Consider the following 27,854-nt stretch of genomic DNA (forward strand, 5'->3'; position numbering starts at 1 on the left):
CTATTTTTGTTTGACCTCAGGGGTTTTACTTCACATGCACCTCCTACAGCACGACTCTCCTAGGACATGCAGAAGCTGACAAGGCATGGAGAGAACCAGCCTTTACGAAGAGTTCTAGTGACAGGCCAGTGTGTCTATGCTGGTGGTAAGACCTGGCTTCTGCGAACAGCCTCATACAGGACGGTTAGGTAAGGACAAGCACATGTGAAAATCACGCAGCACCTCAACCCCACAGCTGCGCACACTGCTCCGTGGTCAGTGATGAGTACAACACAGACCTGCTTTCAGAAGACATTAGTTAACTCATGGACTTTGATGTGAATTCTTCAAAGTCCAATCTTCAAGTGATTTCTCTTAGTTAACCCAGAGAGATGTCTGGCTCAGCTATGTATCGTGGCCTTTATTTCCCAGCTGCAACACACTGTGGCCGACAAGAATAAGCAAACACCCTCTGTGGCTGAGTTAAGGCTCGGAGCACATCACACCTTGGAGGGGGATGCCCTGTCAGGGGAGCAGCTGCTGCACCACAGGAGCGCGGCTGGGATGAGGCCCAACCAGGAGGAGCCACTGTATGGGGGCCCGGAAACGCACTCCCTCCCTCAGGGCTGGCACCTAAACACCTGCTGAGTGAGGGCAGGAGCATCCCATGCACACATGGATGGACACGAGCAATTACCAGCGTGGCTCCAGTGGGCCTGGGAACGTGCGCCACCTCCAGCAAGTCGGCCAGTGTTTCCCAAGGACACTCCGCCTCCGCCCAGAGGCCACACAGGCCTCCTGATGGGCTTCAAAATGACAACAAAGTACCAATTCCTTTATTCGGTTCTTATCAACGCAAGACACACACACACACACACACACACACACACACACACTTCAAGGATGATCATGTTTACACAAAATCCTGAGTTTAAACAGTCCCAACCAGATTAGAATTAGTAACTACCACTAATCACTCCCACAATCACTGTATTAATTTTATTTAAAACTCTGCTCTGTCAAGGACTCTGGCTGCCATGGCCTGGGCAGCAGCATAAGCCATCACGGCGTGTCTGGCGGACAAGGACCTGTGACAGGGAAGCCCGTGTACAGGGCTGACCTGAGCGGGCCCAGACATCCACTTACTGCCTCCTCACTCCCTACCTGCAAGTCATCTGATCCGTGTCATCATTCACAGTACATCACGCTGTTTTACAGTTACCCGGTTCTGAACAGTGAGGTGACCTGAATCAACACTTCTCTGCCTCCATCTTCTCGAGTGAACTTTAACCTGGATAAGTACACTTTATGCACAGGTGAATGTTGTGATCTAACATCAACCCTCATCCACTAGCGAAGGAGAGAATGTACAATACCTAACAATGTGTGTTCATGGCCCCTCATTAGTATTTATTTATTTACTTAACTAAATTTCCAATATACTACCATGATAAATATAAAATTGTTGGTTATTTCTTAAATTTACAAAGTACTGTTTTTGAGGCTTCAGTATATGCAAATCTCTGTCGTCCTCCAACTCCTCTCTGACTGGGAAATCCTGTGGGGAAGAAATGGCTAAGATATTGGCACATCCACGCAAGACCCAGTGCACTGAGCGCACTGAGCTGAGGGGAAGACAGCAGGGCAGGCAGAGGCATCCAGGCCCAGCAGCGAGGGAAAGCTGCTCAGGCCTAGCAGACCCAGACAGCGATCTATGAAGAACAACTTGATGGAAGGTGGTGGGAAGCAGGGGCCAAACGGGGGAAGAGAGAGACCCCTGAGCAGAGGGGAGGGAAAGGGGAGGTGCAGTGGTAATGAATTAGGGACTGGATTTTAACCAAACATAAGCAGGTTAGACACAAACAAGCTGGTGGAAACCAGGAATACTGTGAAGACTGGTCAGCATTTCAGGTTGTTATAAGGAGACCTAAAGGTAGATCAGAGTCTCGAGAAACGAGGGATATTAAACATGGAAACAGAACAAGGGGTGGGTAGACTCAGCCTTATTTCTGATTTGCACCTTTGCATTTGATACAGTTCATCATAAAAATAATAAAAAGTAAAAACAATGTGATGCTAGTTTCGGGACAGGAAAAGCCAACTAATAAAACAGTAAGGTCAGACATAGACCAACACATCCGTAAACACGATTTCCTAGTACAATTGCCCCTGAACATCCATGGTGACCACCTGCCAACAGTCGATGAGGCCACGGTCTAACCCAGGAGCACCAGGGCCCAACTCCTGCCTCACACCACACACCAATCAACTGCAGTGGCTTCAACACATGTACCAAAAGCAAAACCACAAAACTTTCACAAAACAGGAAAAACCAGAACACAAAGTCAACTCCATACCAAGATGTCTAATCCAGCTGCACTAAGGTCACAAATCTCTGTCATCAGGGTGCCTGGTGGCTCAGGGGGTTGAGTGCCCAACTCTTAACTTCGGCTCAGGTCATGATGTCAGGGTTGTGAGGCTGAGCCCCGTGCTGGGCTCCCCACTCAGCGCAGCATCTGCTTGACACTCTTTCCCTCCCCCCAGCTCATGTGCACGCATGCTCACTCTCTCTTAAAAAAAAAAAAAAAAAAAGACAAAGACTCTGTTTATCCAGAAATACCACAAAGAAAGGGAACCGACCAGGATACAAATCCAGAAGCTAACAGAAGAATAGGAATTTCCCAGAAGAAACGACTTAACAAGTGACCCGGCCCTCAGCTGGGCCGGCCACGCACGTCAGAGGGCTCACTCCACACCCTTACAAGTGGAAACGGACACAGAGGTCTGCTGATAGCAAGTGGAGAAGATCCAGACTCGGAGTATAAATAGACATACAAACAAGACGCAGCGTTCTGGAAAAAATGTGGCATTATTCAGCCAACGTGATGTGCACAGACCCTTACCTCAGTGATTCCACCCACATGTTCACCCCGACAGCTTTCCCCACGAACACAATCAACAAACAGGGCAGCCACACTCACTCTGACAGCAAACACGCAGACAAGAAATCTCTCCCCACATGGGAGATAACAGCAGTCAGCATCACGAGGGACAGTGATGCATCTGATGAGGGCCCAACGTGACCGTGACGACAGACGCAGACAACTAGACACGACACAGACCACTTTCAAGACTATACCATGAAGCAACATGAGCCACGGAAGAATGCACACAGTGTACCCCACTAACGCACAGTTCAAAGTCACACAGCACACCGCCTGGATACCAGCTTGATGAAACAGTAAAGGAAACCAGTGGTAAGCACAGAATAGGGTGCGTGAGAAATGAGAGAGGCCCGGGGGGGGATGGGGGGGGGGGGCACAGGGTGTAAACCAGGTGGCAGGTACAGGGATGCATCAGGAATGGTGATTCTTTACATGTTACATGTTGTAAATAATTTTATCAAACCAATATTAAAAAAAAAAAAAAAAAGGAAAAGAAAGAAACTGAATAACTGAAGTGTTACACATCTGGTCCACACTGTGTCCCCTTCTATCCTGGACTCCCTCCTGGATGTAAGAAAGGCCTGCGGGCAGCGTACAACAAGAGGGAGACAACTCCTACTGGCCCTATCAGTAGTGAACAGGAATGAAGACCAATGAAAACACAGAAGGTAGATGTTTAATGGTCCTGCCAGTTTATTTTACAATACAATCTTTCTTTAAAAAAAAGAAATGAAAAAAATAATCAGAAAATGAAATCTCATCTCACCCTTTACTGTAAACTTCAATGCCCAGCAGGCGGTGAAGACGGAAGAAACAACCTTGAAACCAAAGCCTCATCTCACATGGTCAAGGGGCAGAGACAACGACCCCACGTGACCCGTGAAACTCAACCGTCTGGCTGAAGACTCAGAATCTATCTGAGCAAAACGCACGTGGGCTACATAGTCTCTGCTAAGAAAACAACAGATCACTGGACACTCCCATTCATTAAAAAATGAGGCCAGTGAAATCAGGCTGTTCAAATACCCAAATCACACAATTTCCAAAAATCTTTATGCCATTTACCACAAGGCAAAAGAGTAGGATTTAAAAATGAACTCACCCTGAAATAATGAAGTTACAGCTGTTGAACAAATGTCACTCAAAAGCAGTCTCTTGGCTTTTTCTTACACAGCGGGCAACTTTCCTTTTGAATTCTCCATTTCTGTCTTCCCTCCATTCCTTCTGTAAATACAAAAGTTAACATGCAGTGACCTGATGCAAGTTCTTCTTATAATCTCAGACACTAGTTTTTTATTTTGAATGCAACGCTTTGGCAATGTGCACACTTTAAACGTTGAATAGCTGATTAAGTCAGAAAAGTAGGGGATTCCTGGGTGGCTCAGCGGTTTAGCTCCTGCCTTTGGCCCAGGGCACGATCCTGGAGTCCCGGGATCGAGTCCCACGTCGGGCTCCCAGCATGGAGCCTGCTTCTCTCCCTCTGCCTGTGTCTCTGCCTCTTTCTCTCTCTCTCTACGTCTGTCATAAATAAATAAATAAATAAATAAATAAATAAATAAATAAATAAATAAATCTTAAAAAAAAAAGTCAGAAAAGTAGTCAAAACATACTTTGCCAGGCACTGTGTGCTGGGACTCGAGAGCAGAAATCCCTTACACAAATTTCCTCTACAGGCAAAATCCTCAGAGAAACAAGAATGCATGGTGAACAATGACAGTTGTACATTACTGGGAAGGGCAGTGACACCTGCAGGTTAGCTCTCAGGCCACAGGAGGCTCCAGAAACTATAGCCGACGCTAAGGTCCTCCCTAAGTAGAGCTGCAGTGCATGCGCCACACCGAGGGGACACGGGGGCATGAGAACGGGACCCAAGGCAGCACCAGCAGAGTTTATGAAAACTGGGCTGATTTTCTCGAACCTGAGAGCAGCAGAAAATTCTCACCAACGCATCCAGCCCTTTTCTGTTTTGAAAAACATCGTTCAGGGACACCTGGGTGGCTCAGTTAGTTAAACGTCCGACTTGGTTTTGGCTTAGGTGGTGACCTCAGGGTCGTGAGGTGGAGGCCTGTGCTGGGATCAGCACCCAGGTGGAGCCTGCCACAGATCCCTCCCTAGGCCTCGGCTCCTCCCCAACCTCTAAAAAAAATCTTTCATTTAGCGACAGAAAAGGCTAGAAATCTTCACTCCTCGCCCCTGCAGAGGAAGAGATTTGAACTTTCTGCCCTCAAAAGCAGGGCAGCCCAGGAAGCCAACTACCATGATAAACCCTAGGACACGCTGTGACGCCGACACAGAGACTTGGAGATGTCCGCTCAAGTATTTGTAGATAAAATCTTACAAGATCTGTAAATACTTCATCATCACTTTTTAAGTAAAAGGAAGAAAAGAACGATCCCAGGCACAGAGAAGGTCAGTCTCAAGGAACAGAGTCTCCTCAAGCAGAGCATAAAGCACAGGCACCGGGCCCAGGCAGGAAGGCTGATCCCCACATACAGGGCAGTGGAGAAAGGCATTCAGACTCCGCAGCACGAGGCACCCCAGCCAGAGGGGGCCCAGGGCAGACACCTGCCAGGACCGCCAGCACGGCGGGGGCCACTGTGGCACACACCGCCCAGGACCAGCCCTGTGGTGCTGTTACCTGAAGTTTCAAGCCAAAGGCACAGGGTCCATCCATGTCTGCTCTCCTGAGACCCCATTACTACAATCATACTGAAATGGTTTCTTGAGGTTATAAACCCTTGCTGCCAAGGACAGTCATCTAAATGGGGCAAGAGTTTCCTCTGGAAGACTACATGCAGGCGGCAGGAACCAGAGAAAAGGGGGGACCAGGCCAACCCCACAGAAGGCATAGCTCACACAGAGCCACTCAGACTTGGGCTGAACAGACACAGCTCAACAGTATGGCATTTCCTCCCACCCATGGCCCAGGCCCAAGGTCTACCATGTTCCTGAGATGCTAACAGACAACAAGGATGCACGATCCCACTAGCGTGGGCTAGCACCAGGAGGGCCTGCCCCTCCAGGCTGAACTTTGTGTCTGGCTCACAGCCCACACCCAAGCGGGGTCAACCCCGTGCGTGCACCTGTGCCATCCTCGCTCTGTACACCCTAGCAGCTCCATCAGCGACCCATGGAGCAGAAAGCCCACAGGGCTCTGGCCCAGACTTCAAATATAAGAGAAAAAACTTGCCTCAGAGAATGACCAGATTTAACTTTAAAAAATTTAATTAGAACTCCCACAAGATGGAAGAACCATTTAATTAAACAGTGACATGATTTTATGAAAAAGGATAAAAACGCAGAAAAGAACAAGCTTCTTATTAAAAATTTAAGAGTAATGCCACCCAAAGGAGAATTCCACAGGACTCGGAATCAGTGCAGGTTTAGATGGGACAGAGCACGAGGCCATCTGGGCAAAAGCTACAGGTCCAAAGCAGGAAGGAGCATGTGCTCAAATACAAAAATCAATAAAGACAAGGAGGAAAGAATACCATACATGAGGAAAACTTCCCGGAGCTCAAGTCCCACAAGGACATGCTGACCACAGGCATCCCCCCACAGCCACGTGATGCGCTCTGTGGGCTCAGCTGCCCATGGCCAAGCCCGGTCAGCCCAGGAGCAGACAGTCCCCTCTGAGTGACACCAGAAGGGTCACCCATTGCCTCAGACAGCGTCATTGTGTCGTGAGGGCACATGATCACCTCACAGCCTGGCAAGGAGGGCAAGCCCCATAGTCCCACGACCTGTCTTACAGGGAGGGTACCATTACAGCTGCTGTTTTGTTATCAGTCGTCGCTGTAAATCTCTCACTAGGCCCAACTCACAAACTGGACTTTATCGTGTGTGTACAAATAGGAAATAACCTCACGTGGGGTGGTGCCTGAGTGGCTTGGCTGGTTAGGTGGTCTGCCTTCCCAGGGTCCTGGGAACCAGTTGGGCATTAGGCTCCCTCTCCCGCTGCCCCTCCCCCTGCTTGTGTGCTCTCTCACTCACTCTGTCAAATAAATAATAAATGAGACCTTCAACAACAAAAAAACATCAAATGTACATAGGCTGGGTACTGATCCCCGATTTCAGGCATCTCCTGGGGGGCGGGGGTCTCAGAACATCCTCGTCACCAAGAAGAGGGACTACCGCACAGAAATGAAAAATCGTAAATGCCACACAACATGAAATTCTGAAGGTCAAGAACCTGAAGGGAACAGGGAAAACAGAAAAAGAAAGAAAAGGTCACCCACAAAAGCAAGAAAGTCAGCCATGCATCAGCTTCCTCAGCAGCAGCAATAACACGAAAAGTCCAAATCTGTATAAAGCTGCACTGCACCCCTCCCCAGAATTCTACAAACGCTCCCTTAAATACAACGCAGGATAAAAACCTGTCCAGGGATCCCTGGGTGGCGCAGTGGTTTGGCGCCTGCCTTTGGCCCAGGGCGCGATCCTGGAGACCTGGGATCGAATCCCACATCAGGCTCCTGGTGCATGGAGCCTGCTTCTCCCTCTGCCTATGTCTCTGCCTCTCTCTCTCTCTCTGTGACTATCATAAATAAAAAATTAAAAAAAAAAAAAAAAAAAAAACCTGTCCAGACAAGTAAGGACCCAGGTCTTAGTTCCCACAGAGCCTTTCTGAAATGTGTGGGGCAACAGGACGACGGCCACCAAGGAGGACAAGCCGGACCCAGGAAACAGCAGAGCAGGTAGCAGAAGTCCCAGGACGGCAGCCACGCCCTGTCAGAGCCCAAGGGTGGAGGGGCCAGGAGAGGGTCTCCAGAGAGGATGCGGGTTTCCCGGAACAGGCACCACTGACCAGGAAGTCAGAAGAGCAAACAATAGAACCACAGGAACACACGATGAGGTGTCCAACCAAGAGGGAAAAGCCAACATAAGAGGTAAACGAAACCATGTGCAAGCCAGGACCATCTGTACAGGAGGCAACTAACTGATGAAGTCAGAAGAAGCAGGACAGATGTCGCACAGCCTGTGGTGCACAGATCAGAGTCTCATCTGCAATAGTTCAGCTTTGCACAAAGCTACTCCCATCTTCATGGAAACGTCCATCATCAGGCAAGGATAGCCCCTTCTCAGGAGGCCCCATGGTTCCAGACTCTGCTCTCCTGGGGAGTTTCTAACTTTTCCATTTTCATACTTTCAGGTATTTGCTCTTATTTTATCCTTAATTTTAACCTTTATGAAGATTAAGATACAGCTTGTCAGTTCTGATCTGATTACAGAAAACCAAGCATGCATCAAAGTAAACAAGAATTAGTTCTCTCTCAAAATGACTCCACAGGATTTCTTCTCCCTTCCCACTGCTTCCAGTGCTCGGACTGGCGCTCAGCTAAGTAAAAAGCTAGGAGGCTTTTCTGCCAGTTTTCATTTCAATTTGTTCACTAAGTTCAAAAATTCAAAGGCATAATTTGAAAAGGGTTCATCGATGTAGTTCTTCTACATATAATACAGGCGATCTCACCCAGGTTATTCTATCAGTTTGAAGTAACCCAAGAAGAAAGGCGAATTTAACCTCCTGGCTTTGACAGATGCTCATAAAAGTCCTAAGAATAAGAATTAGAATGAAAGGCTTTTCAAAGGAGAACAGAAGGCTGAGGAAAGAGACTATCCCAGAGCACAAGAGACTAATAAAACATGAACACAAAGAAAATGTAGATTCCCAGGTTCTGGATTTAAAAAAGGCAGGTATGAAGAACAACATTGGAGAAGTGTGACTATGGACCATGTGTGCGTGAGCAGGACTGTACGCTGACAGACCTGTGCTGTGGGAACGAGGAGGTTGCCTCTGTTCTCAGGAGAGGCTGGTGATGTGTTACCAGTGGAGAGTCACGACATCTGTAAAGACTTCTCAAACACTTTAGGGAAAAAAAATGTAAAATCTCCACAATTGGTGAATCTAGGTGAAGAGTGTTTACAGCTATGAAAGATAGTGCCCTTATTCTTAAAAGATGCAGGTTCAAGTATTTAGGGGTAAAGCTTACTTAACGTCTATAACCTATTTTTGTACAGATTCCAGAGAGACATACATGTGTGTGAATAGATCTGCGCGCATGCGCGCGCGCGCGCGCGCACACACACACACACACACACTCACACAGATACTGCAGCCCTCATTGAGGGTGGTTAAAGGGAAGGGAACATTGTGCATGACCAGCTTACCGCAGCATCAACATTAGCAGGTGAGTCTCCGTTAGGGTCTGCCAGCATCGAAATGACACTAATCATGATGGTTTCCACAGTGTGAATTGGGAGCCAGCGTTCCTCTGGCTTTTCATAACCATATTTGTCTTCCCCAGGCTCATGAAGAATGGAAATGCATACATCACCATTTTTATCAACTGCAAAATTAAAGTGTGAGAGTCTGTTTAAAGTATTTACAATACCGTGGTTAAACATAGAAGCAGCTATTTTAGACAGGGCCCTGGCTCCCACAGGTCTGTACAAAACATTCAATATATACAGAAGATGATTTCCAAGATGGAACCTGTTCACCTTTAGGAAGACCACAGATTGTACCCAGCAGGCCCCACTTGTCAGAGCCAACACACACACAAGCAATCTCTTCCGTGTGCAGAGCCCCAAGGTGCCTATACATGCATGGATTTACACACAGGAAATACAAAATGACTCTGCTCTTCGTATCAAGTACAGATCCAAATGCCAGAGCTGAGTCTCTATGTGAGGATTTCCCAGATTCCCCACCAACTTACTGATCTAAAGTGGTGACAGTCAACCATCCAGAGACTTCCCTAAAGAAAATATGAGAAGTAACCTCATCATGTAGTTTTTAAATCACATAAAGGCAAAATCACATTTTCAGGGACAGGAGCATACTCAAATTCAGAAAAGGAACATGTCACATTGCCGATGAAAATTCATCAACGTGAATGACATTCACGAAGCATCTTTTCTGTAAAACTAGGATTTAAAATCCAAGTCACAAACTAATTGTTGATCACAACAAAGGTGAACTTCGAACCCACCAGCTCATTTATATCACACAAATATACCAAAAATTCATGACTAATCTTTTATGGTGAAGTTTTCTCCACTGCAAAATAAAAAAGAAGAAGACGAAAATAAAGTATACTCATTTGGAAAATGTTAGAAAAGACAGGAAAGTTTAAGAATTTTTGGTGTAAGAAGCTTTTCAATCAAATGTCCAAATCCCATAAATAATCAGTGGCAATATGTCTAATTCATCCCTGTTTTTGCACCTGAGGTCTAACAGACTTGTGACAGGTACCACCCTAACAGTTACATTCCATGTCCTGACTTGGGCCCCTGCCTTATTGGTAGAAACTTGGGGGAAGCTGAGCCCGAGTCTGTTCATACCGCTTGTGCCCCAACAAATGCTTCCCCAATGCTTGCTTGCACACGGGCGTACGAGCACAGCCATGACAGGCCCGCAACTCGGGCCTCATCTGGGCTGCTCTTCAGGCCCCAACCTCCCAGTACAATTGGCAGAGTGCAGACACTAGACCAGAGGCAGGAAAAGTAATGACAAACTGTAAGCGCACTGCGAAATGTGACACAAAATGCTTGTGCCGCGTTCTTTAATTTCATCGTGTACCACATAATGAGGGTTTTTTCCAAGTCATTTTCTTTGAAAACATGGTGTTAAATGTTTCTATAGAACTCTATCAGACAGAATCAATTTAAGACTCATTTTCCTGGGGATCCCTAGGTGGCTCAGTGGTTTGGCTCCTGCCTTCGGCCCAGGGTGTGATTCTGAAGTCCCGGGATTGAGTCCCGCCATCGGGCTCCCTGCATGGAGCCTGCTTCTCCCTCTGCCTGTGTCTCTGCCTCTCTCTCTCTCTCTCTCTCTGTGTGTGTGTCTCATGAATAAATAAATAAAATCTTAAAAAAATAAAACTCATTTTCCTTTTTTGGGAACTACTGTTATCATCTAAGATCTTTAAATCTTTAACCTGAGTCCTTTCATTTTAAACATAATTTAACTTTTTTAAGTGAAAGGTTTTTATAGGCTCCATACCTACTACCAAATTACAGTCTAAAATATAAATCCAAGTGGGCCGCCTGGGTGGTTCAGTGGGGTGAGCATCTGACTCCAGGCCTTGGCTCAGGTTATGACCTTAGGGTCATGGATGGAGCCCCTGCATCAGGCTCTGTGTTCAGTGGGGAGTCTGCTTGAGATTCTCTCTTTCTCTCTGCCCCTCCCCCATCTCTCTCTCTCTTTATCTCCCAAATAAATAAATCTTTAAATTAGAAAAGTGAAAAATAGGGCAGCCCCGGTGGCTCAGCGGTTTAGCGCCACCTTCAGTCCAGGGTGTGATCCTGGAGTCGCAGGATCGAATCCCATATCAGGCTCCCTGCATGGAGCCTCCTTCTCCCTCTGCCTGTGTCTCTGCCTCCCTCTCTCTGGGTCTCTCCTGAATAAATAAATAAAATCTTAAAAAAAAAAAGAAAGAAAATACATTTCCTCTGGTGAAATGTCCGTTTTTAACCTTTACCCATTTACAGACTCAAATGTCTAGTTTTTTCTTGCCAAACTGCTTCCTTCCCATCTTCCTGTCACCTTCACACCCCAACAGGGATCCTCACTGCTCTTGCTGACACAGGTTCATTTACAAGCCTGATTCTCCATTCAGTGGCCACTCATCTCACTGTTTAGCCTTTCAGGATGTGAAACTAGGAAATTCTTGCCCTAACACCCAACAAATAACTTATTTTTTTAAGCTACTTGAAATTGTTCACTCCATTTGGAGTTTTAATCCACTGCCTATACACAGCCAGCCCTCAGCCCTCGACAAGGGACCCAGGTGAGGATGGCTGCCCCAACCCCTGTAGCACACCTGTCATGCGAGCTCGAGCCCATGGGATCCCTCACCGTCCAGGCCTCTCAGCCTGACTTCTGACAGTTGTTTCTAGTGCTTCACCATGACAAATCCTGGGACAGTAACATTCAAGTGCAAGTGTTGTGTGGACATGTCTTCCAACGTTCCTGGTTCTCCACCCAGTAGGAATGGAGTGAGTTAGAAATAGTTGTGAGGTAACCATGTTCAACCCTTGAAGAACCGCCAGACTCTCCCCCCACAGTGGCTGCACCGCTGCGATCTTTCTAGTGTGGACAAAGGTTCCCACTCCTGTGTGCGCTCGCCAATACTCGTTTGTCATCTTCCTTTTGGACGGGAGCCACCTGGTGGGTGTAACGTATTTCGATGTGGCTTTGACTCCACAGACCTTCTGTGAATGGCCCATCACTTCCAAATCCTTCCCTCACTACCACCACCCACAGCTGCTAGTCAGCGAGTGAAAGGAACTAAACCTCCCTTCCTGCTTCGACTCTCCACTCAAGCTTTCATCCTCCACATGTCTCCCAGCCCTTGGTCTGGCTCACTCTTCAGTCCTTCCTCCATGGGTGTCCTCTTTCCAGAAGGAGACACACTCAAATGAATCTGCCACACAGTTTTAAAGCACCAGATTTTGGGGATCCCTGAGTAGCTCAGCAGTTTAGCACCTGCCTTTGGCCCAGGGCATAATCCTGGAGTCCGGGGATCGAGTCCCACATCAGGCTCAATGCATGGAGCTTACTTCTCCCTCTGCCTGTGTCTCTGCCTCTCTCTCTCTCTCTCTCTTTCTCTCTCTATCTGCATCTCTCATAAATAAATAACATCTTCTAAAAAATAAAAAAATAAATAAAGCACCAGAATTTAATGAGAACCCACAGCCCAAGGAACAAAGTTAAAGCCAGGTGTTCACACGTCAAAATTCCGCTTAAGAATCACATTCTCTAGAAAGCACTCTCCAAGCCTCTCATCCGTGTGGCCCAACGCCCATGTGGCAACAACACTGTCCTCCCAATGTCACGTCTGCATGTCCACTCCTCCCCTGAGACTCAGGAACCGTCTTCCCCTCAGGGCCCAGCTCATGGCTGCCTTCTTCTCCCTTGGAATGACCTCTCTTGCCTCCAGGCCTGCCCCCCTCTCCGCCCCACCACCTCCTCAGGTGCCCTTTCTTCACGAAGCATCTCTGCTCTCCAGTCAAGTGTTGGTGATTTCACCACTGCCTCTCCCCTCGTGGCCTGCAAAATGAAGTCTCTCCAACCTACAACAAGCCCTCATTTCATCAGCTGTCCTCGTAAACTACCAGGCCACTGCTCTCCTGCCTCCCAAAGGAAGAGACTCTCACGCGGGGCTCTCAGAGAAACTGAGGCTCATGGAGGCTTTGCCTATAGCCACGCAGCCAACAGGAGGTGGAGCCAACACCCGGAAGCTTTGTTCCATCTTCCTCCGGGATGGGTGCAAGACGACTGCCTGTGACACGTCAAATCCCACAAGGGAAGGTAAGAGCAGCCGCCAGAGCCGAGGAGAGGGGGTCAGGGCGGACGTGCAATGATGCTGGCTCCCCACGGGGCTCCTAAGGGCTTTCCGCTCCCCAGTTTGGGTCTCCCGACACCCATCTGCTTCGGAAGCCACTGGGCTCTCCTATATTCTCCATACCCTTGTAACAAAGCCTTCACTCACTCACTCACTCACTCCCTCCCTCTCACGGATTTTTGCTCCCTGGCAACGCAGCGCCGATGCTGAGAAGCAGAACGCAGATCAGTGCAGGAGCCAGAAATGACAACTCTGGTGACAAAACATTGACACTCAAGAAAGAAACACTCATGAGCCCCACCCCACAAACCAAGGGCAAAGGCTCAGGGAGACTGTGTACAAACACACTTTACCTAGCCCAACCTTTGGTCCACAAAGTGAATTTTAAATGGTAATACATCTTTGGGTAGAAGAGTCAGTGTCACCGCGTTCCAGGAACAGCAGGACTGGATGCTTTCCAAAGGGACAGCTCATTTGACCCTGGCGGTCACCTCCCAAGGCCAGCAAGATGCTTCCCTTAACAGCTAATATAGGTAAAAAGTTAACAGTTGCCCACAGTCTAAGAATAAAGATGAGAAATATAAATTTAAAATCCAGGTTTAATTAGTCCTGTGCTCTCCACAGTAGCTTGAGTCACCTCATACCTTGGAAATTGTCTCCTCAATTGTAAGCACTCCATTCATGGCAAGTATTATACCCAGTGATAACCTTGCCTCTCATGAAACCCTGAGTCTCAAAGAGTTGAAAACTAAGTAAATAAATAAATATTTTTATATGAGGTCTATTCCTCCTGCTGTTCTAGACAAATGAACACAAGGCCATGCGCATAATGAACACAGTGACCTGGGCACAGAAATCCCACTGTGATTTCACTGACAACCACCTCTTTCTCACTGACCTTGAAAACCTCAGTGATGGGTCATCATATTTGCACATGTCAGAGTAAAACCAGATAAACTTACCATTTGGGTGCCAGATCTCTGTAATGAATTTCATTTTAGGAGGCCGGAGGGGATAATCTTTTGGGAAAGTGAGATGAGCCTTAAAAACACCACCTTCGCTGGAAGAAAAACAAAGACATGTTCTTGCCATGAGTTCTGTGTATCAACAAACAATAAAGACAACAAACATGAGACAAGGATGCTGGCTGCCAACTGTAAGTGAAGGGAATCAAGGCTCTGGGTCTCCCTCACTCACACAGTCAGTTAACAGACCGCTGCTGCACCTACACTTTACCAAACTCTCACAGAGCTTGGAAAATGGAAGGAACAGGCATCCGTACCAGGGTCACGTCACTGTTGTGCCAGCAACTCTAACATGTCAGAGGCCGGGGGTGTAACTTTGTCCGTGGGGCCAAGGCCAATTCCTCCATCCTGACCTCCAACTACCACCTTCCCTCCACTCCAGGCCGTCTTCTGTCCCTTCATCAGCTCACATCAGCTCTTTCTCACTCAGAATTCACACACGTACTGGCTGTTCCCCATGGGGACACATGTGCTGAACTTCCATTCATCCATTCATTTATTCATCTCATCATTTAACAAATACTTCTTCACCCTTTACCTGTCAGACACTAGGAGCATAAAGTCTCTCAAGGAGTTTACATTCCAGTGACTTCCCAAGTGGTGTCATGCTCTATAGTCACGCTATCCAAGATGGTAGCCCATAACCCTTGAAATATGGCCCATGCAACTGAGGAGTTGAATTTTTAATTTTATCTCATTTTAATAGAACATACAGCCAGTGACGGCTATCTTAGTGCTGTCTTAGATCTGTTCTGGAAGGGCTGTCAACCAGTACAATGAGTATTATGTTAACAGCAAAAACCAAGGACATCAAGGCAGCCTTGTGCGGCATATGACTGGGTTCCTGCCATATGTCATTGGTATGAGCTATTTCCTGTGCTTGAAATACCCTTCTCCCCTTGTCATCAATTAGAACTCAGCTTCGAGGTTCCTGGGGGGCTCAGTTGATGAAGCATCTGCCTTCACCTCAGGTCATGAACTCAGGGTCCCGGGATCGAGTCCTGAGTCGGGCTCCCCACATGGCAAGGAGTCTGCTTCTCCCTCTCCCTCTGCCCTACCCCCACACATGCTCACACACTCACTCACTCTTCTTATATAAATAAAATTCTTTTTTTAAGATTTAACTTATTTATTCATGAGAAACACAGAGAGAGGCAGATACACAGGCAGAGGGAGAAGCAGGCTCCCTGCAGGGAGCCCGATGCAAGACTCGATCCCAGGACCCCAGGATCTGACCTGAGCCAAAGGCAGACACTCAACCACTGAGACCCCCAGGGACCCCAATAAATAAGATCTAAAAAAAAAAAAAAGAACTCAGCTTCAACATTACCTCTTGAGACCTTACTTGACTCCCCACTCTTAACTATCCACTGTGTCCCTTTATCACACTGCCTTCATTTTTTAATTCCAACATCTATTTGCACATCTGATTCTTTATGGTTTGGTGTACGCTCCATCAGAGCAGGGTCATGTGATTATATTTGTTTCAGATCAATGAGAAATGGGATTCTCAGGTCATTAAATGGTTTTCATTAATTGAACTAATATACACTGATTACCTGCTTGTGTGAGGCCCTCTTCTATGTAAAATAATAAAACAGAGAAGCAGACATTAGAGACCACTAGTTTCACAGAACTTACCATTGTAGTGGCAGAAGGAAAGTATCAAGCAAAATACCAGTAATAACTACTGGAATGATGAGAGCAATCTAATATTAAATTTTTTTAAAAATTTATATATAGGATAAGCCCATTTGTCCCTCATAAGGAAAAACAGGGATTCTTCTGTATAGATAGAAAACCATCAGCAAACACAATCCTACTACAGACAGAGCACAAGAGGATGGGATCTTTTCTTCTCTGCTTTGTATATTTCAATATAGATCGAATTTTTAACCACAAGCATTAATTTTTATTGCCTTTTCTGAGCACAAAGGTTCTGGGGAACGACTTTAAAACAGACAGCAGATCATTAAAACCAAATACTTCTGAACACCCATGGAAGGCCGATGGGCTCCCACCATGCAGAGTAATCATGGTGACACCATCATGGTAAAATCAACAGGATAGGGCTACAAGAGGGTCAGAGGGAGAATGGGGTGGTCAACGACAAGCATGATGTGCAGGACAATTTGAAAAGTTTGGCACTTAAAGAACAGGATAACTGGACGGGGAAACACCACAAATACCAGGCTTCAAAAAAAGAGGGAAAAAATGGAATTTGTTTGCAAGGACATGGGGAAGGAAGATGAGTGACACTCGAACTAAGCCACTGGAAGAAAAGCTCCTCAGGAAAAAGAAAGAACATCTTTTCCTTTTGTTTTGTTTTAAATATTTATTTATTTATTTCTATTTATGATAGACACACACAAAGAGAGAGAGGCAGAGACACACAGGAGGAGTGAGAAGCAGGCTCCATGCCGGGAGCCCGACGCGGGACTCGATCCCAAGACTCCAGGATCACAACCTGGGCCAAAGGCAGGCACCAAACCACTGAGTCACCCAGGGATCCCCCATCCTTTCCTTTTGTGCTGGAAGAACAGACTGAATGCGGTCCAGATATCCGGGGTAAAAAGTCAGAACGAGGGGCAGCCTGGGTGGCTCAGTGGTTTAGCGCCATCTTTGGCCCAGGGTGTGATCCTGGAGTCCCGGGATCGAGCCCCACATCAGGCTCCCTGCATGGAGCCTGCTTCTCCCTCTGCCTGTGTCTCTGCCTCTCTCTCTCTCTTCTCTCTCTCTCTCTCTGTGTCTTTCATAAATAAATAAAATAAAATCTTAAAAAAAAAAAAAGTTAGAACGATGACCAAGTGTATGCCTGGCACATAGCCTCCAGTCCTAACATACGGACAACGGACTGAAGGGGAAGCAGGGCTCTGGTGGGAAGGGCCTGTGCAATGTTGGTGGCAGGGCTGCACACAGCTCCCATCCCTGTGCGGACTTAGTGCCAGACTGACCCTGGGACCTGCGAACGTATGGACGCGCTTTTCAAACCGCGGCTACAAAGCCAACTAAATGAGTCACTAATCAGTTTTCCTAATAAAACTCAAGTAGAAAACACTGGCGCTAATCCCAGATAGCCCATTTTTACTACGGTAATCTACATTCACGCATTGGGTCATGATGTAAAACACTTCTGATGATGGCAGGAAAAAAAGGCCAGTTTGAAAGCTACCAACAGAAAACAGCTAAAAGTCTACGTTAAAAGGACATCAGAAGAGCTGCCACAAAGCCTTCGTGCTTCGGTCCAAGGACCCAGCCATGCATGTCTCTGTATTGAGGAAGCATCCCTAGGGGTCTTCATTTTGACTGATTAGATTCACTTTCTATTAGCTGATTGAAATCCCAGTCATGAAAAACTGCCTCCCTCTCTTAAATTTTTAATCTTTAAAATATCAAATTTTATTAAAAGAATTATCTCAAAAGGTTTAAAGCACATAATTTTCACTCTGTCTACAAAGTCCTCCCCACTCTGAACCAACCATATTATTCTTGATAGTTTTCCTCCTATCAGTGGATTCCTATCTGTTTCTCTAAAACCCAAGCTCAGTGGTCTCGGCTTGTGGGTGCAAACTCCCGGTGAACAGCCAGACTGGGAAGAGGAGCACCACCCCTGGGGCATGAAATATTATAAACTAAACGTTCATATGTCACATATTTACTACTTTCCAAATCTGCAAAAATGTTACTAGGTTGAGTCACATGACAGTTCAGTAAAAAGCATCTATGAATTAAAAATATCTTCTGTTACATCACAGATACTAATAGTGCAATTGTCAGCATGATGTTAAAAAGGGGTGAGAAACCAAGAGAGTTTCACGTTTGAAAAGGTTGAGAAACCTAAATAAGCCTTCTTGAACCCTCTTCCATGAGCCTCACTTACTGTTTCTGTATTAAATTACAGAAATCTTACAGAGACCAGACTCTATCATTCTGCCATATTTACTTTATTTAAACAACATCCTGAATGCTGCCATCTGAAATTTTGCTCAACACTGTTCTTTTAAAATTATTCCTGGTCATACCTGTTTCTTGTCCATTCATTTTATCTGCCACATTTTACAATTTATTCATACAGATAAGATACTTGATTACTTACAAATTTTTTGCTACTACATGCAACAGAACAGTGAGTATCCCAAACATTCCTGGGCATGAGGTTTTTACCCTAGACACAAAACTGCTAAGACAAAGTTGAAGTAACTTCGAAGTCACCACGGCAAACAGAATTGGCAGGGTCGGGGAGCTAAGTGGTAAGGGACGTGGCGTTCCCACTGACACACCAGTTGGTAAGTAATGCGGGTACAAGGTTCATTCCTTCCAAATTCTCGTTACAGAACATATGGCTTGTGCTTCCAAGTCTTAAGCAGAACCGTAAAAGGATGTTGTTACTATAGAATAACATTAACCAGAGTTTGGTTAATCGACTCTACATTTCCTATACCCACTCAAGGAAACGCAGTACAATAAAATGCAATATAATCTTATTATTTTCCATATTTTCCACACCCGTGCCAGGAGTAATAAAATAAAGCATACTTCTTGAACAGACTAGCCATTGATGATGAAAGAATAAGAGATAAGAGAAGGTACACACTCACCATTCACTGGTACAAATTTATAAAATTCGTAATTATGTAGTGATATCCGAGTCTCCTGAGCTTCCTTTAAAAACCATGCTGCCGCTCTTGCCTAAAATGTCTGTTTCTGTGGACACTACCTGACACGGGCAGGCTGCACACAGAGGTGCACACACCTTTCAGCTGTCACAGAAACACAGCTTAGAGAGCCTGTTCTCAGCACCAGGAAGCGGTAACAGACACATAATACCATGGAAGGAGAACTACAACAGCTACATTAGCTACATTATCACACTCGTGATAACTCTCAGGCTTCGGGAAACGCGGGGATGACTAGTTATTGATCACCCAACTGAACGGTGTAGAGTGCCCTCTAGTGACTACATGACGGCCAATGACACATCACTAACTCCTGCTGTCACTACATACATCATCTTGCTAGGTGGTGAAGTGATCAGTCCACGTTAACTTTTACTGACTTCTAACCCTAGCCCCCTGTGTGCGCTGAGAGCAGTGGTTTACACTGAAAGTCTGCACCCCACAGACCCCTCCAACAACTGCAATGCGGCCTTGACTCTCTGTACACCACTCAGGCAACTACAAGCATACCGGGAATTTCCTTACTGTTACATCAACACACACTATGAAATACTGGATTCTTGACACTTTTCGAGAGCTTACTTCTCCACACGCTTTCCTCTCTTTACCCCCTTAGGGCTCATCTGCCCCCAAGCGCTCCCACTCTATCTTCTGAGCAAAGGCTGTATATCTCCCTCCCGGGGATTGCTATGGTTAGCGCCCAACTCCCAGCCCATCTTGCCCACCACGAAGAAACTTTTAGAATAACAGTGTTAAAAACAAATTTTTCTTGCAGAAATAAAATGCAAGTAAGCTGAAGGAAAATGAAACCCATAATCCCAAAGTTGTGATACTCAGGAATTCGATGCACACTGTACCCTATAAACCTAACTGGTGGCTCATGGGGTAAAATTCTCCAGTGGTTGTGCTTTGTCCTCAGGACCAAATACAAATCCAAGCCCTTTAACAGCATTGATAAACTTCCAGTAGCCCTCCACTCCCTGTCCAACCTTGTATCTGGACCTTCCGTGTGCTCACCTCTCTCCGCAGCCACACCGTGGAGCATCCCACCTTCCATGCCCATGACACACAGCTCCCCTAGGAAACACGGTGGCTCCGTCATTACCACCCCTCTCCCCGCCTCTGCCAGAACACTTGTCCAGTTGATCCCTACTCAGTTGCTAACAGTTCCAATCTCTTCCATTCCAGAATAGCTATCTAAACCACTGTGGCCATCTCGTCCGTCTTACCAGCTACTGGGTAAAAATGAGCAGGTGACTCAACTCTGACAGCTGGAGAGCTCCCGGGGGAAAGTCTCTAGATTGTGTCTAAAACACATAAAACTAAGAAAAACCTAGCCTCTCTTCTTCCTTCAGGTGATGTTCTGAAATGCTCACATGTCTCAAAACTGCTCTAACCATTTTGCTACCAGTGCAGGACAACAAATTCTTATTCTCTAACCCAGTTATGGTCAGATTTCGGTTGCCTGTAGCCAAAAAAGCCTACTAACTCACTCTTCAGTTCCCACTTGAGATACAGCTTCCTCTGGGGAAAGTTCTGGTGCCCCAAACCGGCCACACCCTCAGTGAGCTGCCCTAACACCGTGGCCGTTACCCAGTGTGGTAAGTGACCATGTGGTGATCTATTCTGCCGACTATACGGTAACCGCTCTACAAGAAGGGATGCTGCATTTAACCAAGGTCGTGTTCCCAGAATCTAACATAAGAGTGCTCGAAAACATCTGAGGACTAGATGAAGGAGCAATGTAAACACCAGTGTAATGCTTTATTTTTGCAACTGTTCTAAATAGGAAATTGCCAAAGGGATGGCCTAGGCTCAGTAAACCTTTTTTTTTTGAGAGCCTTAAAAAAACAATACCATAACTTTCAGCACATGAATCTTAGAAAAGATTTTTAATAAGAAGGAATTCTATCCAGGTTATTCAGGATGGTTATTATGATGTCTGTCAAAGGCCATAATGCCTCATTACTCACGGGATGCTCATCATGCGTGTGTGGCATAGCTGTCCCATCAGGAAGGACTGTGCACAGAGGCCTCCAGCGGTCTCCTCAGGACGTCTACACTCCAGAGGAGCTGCCACAAAGGCTTCTGCTACCCATATCTCAGACCAGCAGCTAGCACTTTTTAAACGTATACTGAAGACTGAAATAAGTTTTTAATTGATGGAAAGAATGGGCTATTAATCAGTACAATGATTATTAAAAAGTGGTTCTCTCTGGTGAAGCCGAAGGTACATGTTATACATAAGAAGCAGCTAATAGTCTTTAGAGACACGTGCCAGCACTGCACAAGGAAGTGTGAGACCTCTACGAGGTCCCGAGAAATGGAGCTCATGCCTGGAAGCCTAACTAATCTTCTCTACAGACACCAGTTTAGAAGAATCCTTCCTGTTACCTCCCATCAACTGGAAGAGTAACAAGACTCTGCCACTGGAACGTCACTGTGTTTCCCAAGTAAAGCTTCATGTCATGTGTTTAGCTTGAAAACCTGGACTTCATCAGGCTTATAAACCAGGTTATATGTATGGTTTTTACATGCAAAATTTAATAAGAAATTTGCTTTTAAATAATATGAAGGTGGGGGAGTAACCTCAAAGATGGTTTTCAACAGCTACTGTTACCTACCCAAACTAACACCATGGAACGACCATTCCATGTTTGCATGGAATTTGCAGCAATCACCAATACACACACAGCACTGAGAAATAACGTGAGCAAAAATTCTGATTGGAAACAATCGTGACAAAACATGAATCACTTTTCCAAACGACAGAAAACCCAAAGCCCACACCACAGCTCACCCTGTATGTCCCATGCCAGCCTGCCCTGGTAACTAGTAGCCTGAATTTTCTTCTCCATCAGGTATTTTACTGGGGGAGAGGGGGGCATCTTTTAACACCTAAAATGAAACCACTGTATCCAAATCCTTGCCTGCATAGCGTCAAGGACCACAGCTGAGCAAGGAAGTGTAGTCCCCAAGAAAGTCAAGATACAGGTCTGCCCTCTGTCCCTTGGGTGTTTGGCTCTAAGAAGGTCACTGCGTTTTGTTCCAAAACCTCAACTTATATAAACAGTACGGAACTTACATTCATCACTAACAATCCATCCTACAGAACACAGACTATTAGTAAGTTTAAGATAGTCTGCAAACATTCAGAGCAGAAAATAAGACTGTGGTCTTTGAATCTAAAAGGTAGGACAAAATATTTAAGAAATCCCATCTCTCTTTTTCTCTTGCTCTTTGATACCACTACATTCTGCTGCCTAACTTCACATCAGTTAACAACGATTAATTGATTAGCTGTAACAATCACTTTTATGACCTGGGAAAAGGTAAACATTAGCTCACTATTAGTTCAAGGATCAGAACACCTTGGTTCTGGGCAGTGTTCTGTGGGGACCCAATTAAAGCAGCACTAACACTCATGATCTTGGCAAGTTCTCTCCAGCCTGAAGACACTGCCATGTAAACTGTTCTGCGTGAACATCTGCCAGATGTAATACTATGCTTTAAGTAAACTGATAACGTGCTAAGAAAGGTAAAGACTTATCTTTGAAATCACAATGTTCCCTTTGGGGGTGAAGGCACACTACAGTACAAGTGTAGGGAAGAGGGAGAAACATTTCAATCAAGAATTTTCTTCTCCCCCCGATCCTGCCAAAATGAATCCAATATCCAAGGAACAAGTAACAAATACATTATTTATATATATATAAATACATAGAGTATATATATAAATTATATATATTTCACCTTAAAAATAGCTTTCCATGGTACTTACTAAAGTGTGTCAGGAGGACCTATATATATTTTTTTTCATATAAAGTATATATATTTCACCTTAAAAATAGCTTTTCTGTAATAAATTTATTCCAGGTATTAAGAATATCGGAATTTCTGAAACTATTATATATTTAAGAAAGCAACAGTTTTTTTTTAATTTTTTATTGGAGTTCATTTGCCAACATATAGCATAACACCCAGTGCTCATCCTGCCAAGTGCCCCCCTCATTGCCCATCACCCAGTCACCCCAACCCCCGCCCACTTCCCCTTCCACTACCCCTTGTTCATTTCCGAGTTAGGTGTCTCTCATGTTTTGTCACCCTCACTGATATTTTCACTCATTTTCTCTCCTTTCCCTTTATTCCCTTTCACTAATTTTTATATTCCCCAAATGAATGAGACAATATAATATTTGTCCGTTTCTGACTGACTTATTTCACTCAGCATAATACCCTCCAGGTCCCTCCACGTCAAAGCAAATAGTGGGTATTTGTCGTTTCTAATGACTAAGTAATATTCCATTGTATACATAAACCACATCTTCTTTATCCATTCATCTTTCGATGGACACCGAGGCTCCTTCCACAATTTGGCTATTGTGGACATTGCTGCTATAAACATTGGGGTGCAGGTGTCTCAGCGCAACAGGTTTTAGACACTAGAATTTCAAGCGGAACACAAAAACCCTAGACATGATCATTTAGTACAAACAATTTCACCTAAACAAAGCCATTTCAACTGCTTTAAAAGATAATTTCACTTCAGTTTGCCAAAGCAGTTTAGATTTCAATTAATGATGAGAGCCACTGTAGTATCAGTTCCATGGTACTTACTAAAGTGTGTCAGGAGGACCAATGATGAGGACTTCCCACCGGTAAAGATCATTGTCATCTATCAAACCTGCTGAAAAGCCTTCCACAGGATTTTTGTTGAGTTCTGTGGGGGGGAAAAATTAAAACTTTTAGGCATAAAATTTTCACCCAACAGATAAATTACAGAATATGAATATACGTAGTATAAATTCCAAACCTTTCAGCAGATACACTGGGGTCCATTAGCAAAATGCTACCAGACGGCTAAATACTTGCATTTCTGTAAAGAGGGTCACCTGGCCCCTCATACGTCCACCGTGGTTTCCAGCAGGCTCTCAGCATTCTGGGGGGACCTCCGTGGTGGACACATCCTGACACACGGCTATCAGGCCCAGCCCCTTAGAGCCTGTGGCCCCACAGGTGAGGGAAGCCAGCACGCCCAGGCATTCTTAATTCTTAAGACTGTGCTCTGGGGGACACTTTCAAAAGCACCACGAGAGGACCTAATACCTTCTGTTGGAGTTTGTGGAGCTCACCCACCTTCACTGATACTAATGTGTGTCTATCTGCCAAGCCCTCCGTAGCCCCAGGGGGACACATCCACAGCCGGTGTTCATGCATGATTCCTCAGACTCAGCACAGAGGGAGTAAAGACTCCTCGCGTCTCGCCCACCCATGTGTGTTGACCCCTTTGCCAGGCACGCTTCCGGCATATGGGATGGCTTAAGAATAACAGCCAGATGGGCACCTGGCTGGCTCAATCAGGAGAGTGTAACTATTGATCCCAGGGTCTTGAGTTCCAGCCCCACATGGGGTGTAGAGATTACTTAAGTCAATCAATATATTTTAAAAAGAAGAATAGCTGGAGCCTACAGCAATGGCAGTGGCATCATTAGCTTCCCCCCTTCCAGAGAGACCGTGCTATGGAGTGGACAGAGGATGATGGAAGCAAAGTACTAGTGAGGTGGGGGCGCACAGGCCAACAAGGCTTAAGAATGACCCACTGGGGATCCCTGGGTGGCTCAGCGTTTTAGTGCCTGCCTTTGGCCCAGGGCACGATCCTAGAGTCCCGGGATCGAGTCCCGTGTCGGGCTCCCTGTGTGGAGCCTGCTTCTCCCTCTGCCTGTGTCTCTGCCTCTCTCTCTCTGTGTCTATCATGAATAAATAAAATCTTTAAAAAAAAAAAAAAAAGAATGACCTACTGATAGTGGGTATTATGAACAGATTTTTTTAAACAGTTGTTTAATGAAGTATAATTGACCTTCAGTGAATCGCACATATTTAAATAAAACTTGATATATATTAATATACATACACACCTGTAAAGCCATCAACACTATGATAGAAAATATATATACACCCTGTATATTAAAAAAAAACACAACAAGGAGCTCAAACAGTAGCACCAACTGGCCCCAAGTGAGAAGTGGGGACCGCACACTTGGGGCCTGAACAAGGGTGTGAGTCTCACGCTTCTGCAATCAGGCTCAAAGAGCTCAGTCTAAGGACACAAGTGAGTGTAATACAACCCAGAGTGCTTTTACAGAGGACTGAACAGAGTGTGTTACCAACCCAGAAGATCTTAATTTTTGAGGAGTAAGAAGGTGGTGCTATTTCAACAACTAGGATTTAACACCCGACATGCCAGTGAAACAAACACTGAGCCTAAAGTTAAATTTTATTTATATTTAAATACGAATGTCTTTTCTCAATATTTGAGAGATTTTTTTTAAAGTCTGAGTTTTCAAAAAATAAATAAATAAATAAATAAATAAACAAACAAACAAACAAACAAAAGTCTAAGTTTTCGCCTAAAAGGCATAGTAGACTTATCTAACGTTTTAAATCAGGACTGTATTTCAAAGGGCAAGAAATGTATTTTTACTGTTAAATAGCGAGTCAGGGATACCTGGGGGCTCAGTGGTTGGGTATCTGCCTTTGGCTCAGGTTGTGACCTTGGGGTCCTGGGATCAAGTTCCACATCGCCCCCCACCCCACCCCCTGGGATAGCCTGCTTCTCTCTCTGTGTCTCTGCCTCTCTCTGTGTCTCTCATGAATAAATAAAATCTTTCAAATAAATGGCGAGTCTAAGATTTTTAAGAGGATACTGAGGATGGAAAGACATGAAGCTAGGAACTGCATTTGCTTCTGCATGTGAATGCTCATGCCAGCTCCGGGGGTGGGAGGGCACCCTACGACCCATGTCACGGTCCACAGGGTAGGGCACAGCACAGACCATACACTAAGGGCACTCATGCTCTTTATCTAGATGAACATGATCATATTTCTCAGACCATTTTATTCAACATTGTATTCAAGACCTGTGGAAGATTCTATCATTTATCCAGAAATCATCTTCCCGCTGCATTTTCCATCAGAAGTCCAGTGGAGTTTTATAAATGGAGGTGGGTTAGCCCTGAAAGTAGCACATATGGTCAAAATTACCCTTGGAAACTTCCTCACATGTCCCATAAAATACATGACTGCTTCTCACTCTTGTCAATGCATCATAATTCCCAAAATTCTTCTGCACATTCCCTCCATGCTTTTCTTCTACAGGAGTGATCACATCTACTGCTTGTAAGTAATGCAAAGGCAACACTGAAGATATCCAATATCTCACTTTGGTTGTGACTTCTGCCCCCAGCAGGAGATCCCAAGGCCTAGACTCACAGGTATTCAGCAGGTTCCACCCACCTGTGGTGGCAGAGTGATACCACACCTTCACAAACGCTTCTTGTTTTCATGAGGTCTTACCTAAATAATTTACCAAATAATCATCTTTTGACTTCAGCTAAGCTCCCAGTAATTATACTTCTGCTAAGTTCCCAATAATTATACTTCTGCTAAGTTCCCAATTATACTTCTGCACGACACCCCGATTCCCATGGAAGTACCCAGTGCAGTGATTTGGAGGGGCACATGAGCATCCTCAAGAGACAGGAAAGGATAAAGGATCTGGGTGGTTGCTGCAAGGCTTAGACAGAGGAGCCTATACAGAAACCTGAAACAGGGATCAGAGCTGGCTGGAACAAAGGAGGGTATGCAGCCCAGGGCAGACAGAAGGTCAGAAGCCCTGTATCCATGGGACAATGACAAGCCTCTGAAGGGTTGGTGTTTTGTTTTTAAAACAATGAGGTGACCACGAGATTTACATTTCCAAAAACAAATCTTGCAGAGCATAAAAGATGACAGAGAATACAGCTGTAATGATGACAAAAAAAACAAAAAAAAAGGAAGCCTTAAAGGTAATCCTGGAAAGTGTACCTTACCTTTAGTAGATGCCAGTGGGAATAATGGCAAGGAACAGGGACATTTAGGATAAAAAAAAATCAACCAACTAAACTTGGTGATGTGCAGGTTAAAATAACAAGTCTAAAATGACACAGAATTCCTCCAAAAGTTAAACACAAAGTTACCAAATACCCACTAGTTCACTCTTAAGTTATCTACCCATGAGGAACAAAGACATCTGTCCACATACGAGTTTCACAAAAATGTTTATGTGTCACCATTATTCATGATAGTCACAGGTGGAAAAACCCAAACGTCCATGGAAGAACTAATTCTGGTGTGTGTACAATGGAATACTTGACAACTAAAAGGAATGAAATACTGACATATACTACAACCTAGATGAACCTCAGAATCACCAGGCTCAGTGAAAGAAACCAGACACCTAAGGTCATATATTGTAGGACTCCATTTATAGGACACGTCCAGAAAAGGTGAGTCCATGGAGATGGAAAGCAGAGCAGAGTTGCCAATGGATGGGGGAAGGGGAGACGGACACAGTGGGTGTCTGTGGGGTGATGGAAAATGGTTAGGAACTGAAAAGACAGTGGTTTACACAAAACTGTGAATACACTCAATACAACTGAACTGTCCACCTGAAAACAGCTTAGATGTCATTTTAATTTTATATCAATTTTCAAAAATAAACAGGTTTCTCTGCAGAGCAACAGAGTAGAAGTCTGTTCCTTCTCAGAAATGAGACTTACGGGCATGAAATAGGGAACTGAGGACCCCATGCAACTCTGCTTTCTGCTCCTTTTCCTGCTTCTATTCTTGCTGGGACCTGCACTCCCACTTCACACAGGCCTCAGAAAACAGCGTGTGTCCTCCTTGCAAGGGACAAGGAGTCAGACCACGTCTAAGGAATGACCAGGTAAGAATGACTGGACGAAGCCATCATATGCATGTTCCTGACCGCAGGCACGAGACTACTGAACACCAAGCTCCCTGGCTCCAAGGAGTAACACCTGGGCCCTCCTCTTTGTCAAGCCT

At 45.3% G+C, this 27,854-nt stretch overlaps 1 protein-coding gene across 2 annotated transcripts in view; it reads right to left on the reverse strand.

The window, feature by feature from the left end:
- Positions 1 to 27,854, reverse strand: part of UBE2G1 (ubiquitin conjugating enzyme E2 G1) — a 100,995-nt gene that overhangs the window by 7,203 nt on the left and 65,938 nt on the right. Inside the window, exons 1-5 of one of the 2 annotated variants that reach the window (XM_038536398.1) lie at positions 25,889 to 25,928; positions 23,589 to 23,691; positions 14,233 to 14,330; positions 9,090 to 9,268; positions 4,027 to 4,148 (exon numbers count right to left, since the gene is read on the reverse strand). In XM_038536398.1, coding sequence (XP_038392326.1) covers positions 4,062 to 4,148; positions 9,090 to 9,268; positions 14,233 to 14,330; positions 23,589 to 23,691; positions 25,889 to 25,907 — 486 coding nt within the window. In that variant the 5' untranslated portion in view covers positions 25,908 to 25,928 and the 3' untranslated portion in view covers positions 4,027 to 4,061. Of the gene's footprint in view, positions 1 to 4,026; positions 4,149 to 9,089; positions 9,269 to 14,232; positions 14,331 to 23,588; positions 23,692 to 25,888; positions 25,929 to 27,854 lie in introns of those variants that run through there. The other variant, XM_038536397.1, reaches the window with a different exon arrangement.

Source organism: Canis lupus, chromosome 5, assembly GCF_011100685.1.
Source record: "Canis lupus familiaris isolate Mischka breed German Shepherd chromosome 5, alternate assembly UU_Cfam_GSD_1.0, whole genome shotgun sequence".
NCBI classification, from domain to species: domain Eukaryota; kingdom Metazoa; phylum Chordata; class Mammalia; order Carnivora; family Canidae; genus Canis; species Canis lupus.